Source organism: Chrysochloris asiatica, unplaced genomic scaffold (genome assembly GCF_000296735.1).
Source record: "Chrysochloris asiatica unplaced genomic scaffold, ChrAsi1.0 scaffold00389, whole genome shotgun sequence".
In the NCBI taxonomy this organism is placed as follows: Eukaryota; Metazoa; Chordata; class Mammalia; order Afrosoricida; family Chrysochloridae; genus Chrysochloris; species Chrysochloris asiatica.
In genome coordinates, this window is record NW_006408907.1 from 769,940 (window position 1) to 771,688 (window position 1,749).

The following is a 1,749-nucleotide window of genomic DNA, read 5'->3' on the forward strand; positions in this document are numbered from 1 at the left end:
ACTTAGCAATAACAACAAAATTAGAGCACAGTGACTGGGGGTACGGATGCCCAAGACTCGGGTGTGGGCGCCCCGGAGTTCTCCGGCTTGAGGCAGGGGTGTGGGAATGCCCTCAGCCGCGGTTCGTACCTGTTGGTGTGGAAGCGGTGGAGTGGGTCGGTGCGATGGCAGGAGGACAGCTGGCAGCCGAAGTCGCTGATGTCCAAGCAACCAGGCTCCTCGCTCAGGCAGGTGCCCACCCCGCGAGGGGGTCCCAGGAGCGGGAAGGGCTCCTCAGGGGTTAGAAACTTCTCATACGAAGTGGTGGCCGAAGCCTCATCGGACATGGTTGAAGATAGCCTGGCTCGGGCTCGCGCTCTAGCTCAGGACTGCTTCCACGCTCGTCCCTGCCCCCACTCTAACCTGTCCGCTGTCGCCGCCGCCGCCGCCGGGGTGTGCCCGCCGCAGCTCACTGGCAGACTGGGCGCCTCGGCCCGCCCCTGCCCAGAGAGTACAGAGCCACGCGAAGAGGCTACTCGAAGCCACAGCGGCCACCCGGCCACTCAGTCAGTGCCTCGATCGCAGTCGTCGCCGCCGTCGCCGCCACCGCCTCTGCCACTGCCTGACCCAGCAGTCAGCGTAGCGCCTCTGCCGCCGGGCCCGCCCCGCCCACTGCGCTCGCCGCTCGCGACTGCAGCAGTCCAGCCAGCGCCCGCCGGGAGGGGAAGGGTGTCGGGAAGCCGCGCCCCGTGCCCCCTGCCGGAGCGGAGGAGGAACTGAACCTTCTGCCCACAGCGATTTAGCGCGCTCCGCCCCGCCCTTCCCCGCCCTCCACGCCTCAAATCTGGGATTCTGGGCGCTGGAAGGGCTCAGCCATTCAGGCCAACCTATTCCTCCGTTCCTCCATCCGTATTTACTTACTAAGCAGAAAACCAAGGCCATGAGAAATGAGACTTGGCCAAGGTCACACTGTGGGTCCGTGAGAAAGAATCCAGATGCCCTGACTCCCAACACACTCAATTCAACAAGTATTTATTGAGCCCCTGCAGTGCATGCCCAACATTATGCAACGAGTTATTATTATAGGAGAAATGGACAGTGGCGTCAAAGAGCCATGGTAGCTTGGTGGGTTAAGCATTAAACTGATAGCCGCAAGGTCGGTAATTCAAACCGAAAAGGAGAAAAATGAGACTGTCTGCTTCAGTAAATGATAGTATCCGCAACCCTAAGGAGCAGTTCTGCTCTGTTTTACAGGGTCGTTGTGAGTTGGAATCGGCTCCATGGCAGTGAGTTGCATTGGGTTGGACTGTGGTGTCTTCAGGATTGGTTTCCTGGTGTGGCGCTGCAGGACACTGTGCTGGACTGCAAGGTCAGTTTGAACCGAAAGGGTCCCTATGAGTTGCAATGCATGCACTCAACAGCACTTAACAACAACCACCTGCAGTTAACAGCCCAACGTCTAACTCAGCGCCACGAGGGCTCCTACAGAATCCTTAGTAATATTAAGTGCCGTCGAGTCGATTTCCGATTCATAGCTACTCTGTATAGGGTTTCTGAGGAGAAGCTAATGGATTTGAACTGCCGATCTTGTGGTTCGAAGTGCTGATCCTACAGTGCTACACCAGGAGTCAATGTAATGTTTATAATTAATTTTAAATAATAGAATAATATGTGATACCGCTGTAAATTGCTTAAATGTACCATTTAAGTGCCTTCGAGTCTGTTCTGACTTACAGCGACCTTGAACCTTGAACCTCGAACCCTGATCCT

The 1,749-nt window shown here is 56.4% G+C and overlaps 1 protein-coding gene across 1 annotated transcript in view; it reads right to left on the minus strand.

The window, feature by feature from the left end:
* FAM199X (family with sequence similarity 199, X-linked) overlaps positions 1–483 on the minus strand; it is a 37,644-nt gene extending 37,161 nt beyond the window's left edge. The window contains exon 1 of the mRNA XM_006876521.1: positions 130–483. Within this exon, the coding sequence (XP_006876583.1) occupies positions 130–326 (197 nt within the window). The 5' untranslated portion in view covers positions 327–483. The remainder of the gene's footprint in view (positions 1–129) is intronic.
* Positions 484–1,749: the final 1,266 nt, after the last annotated feature.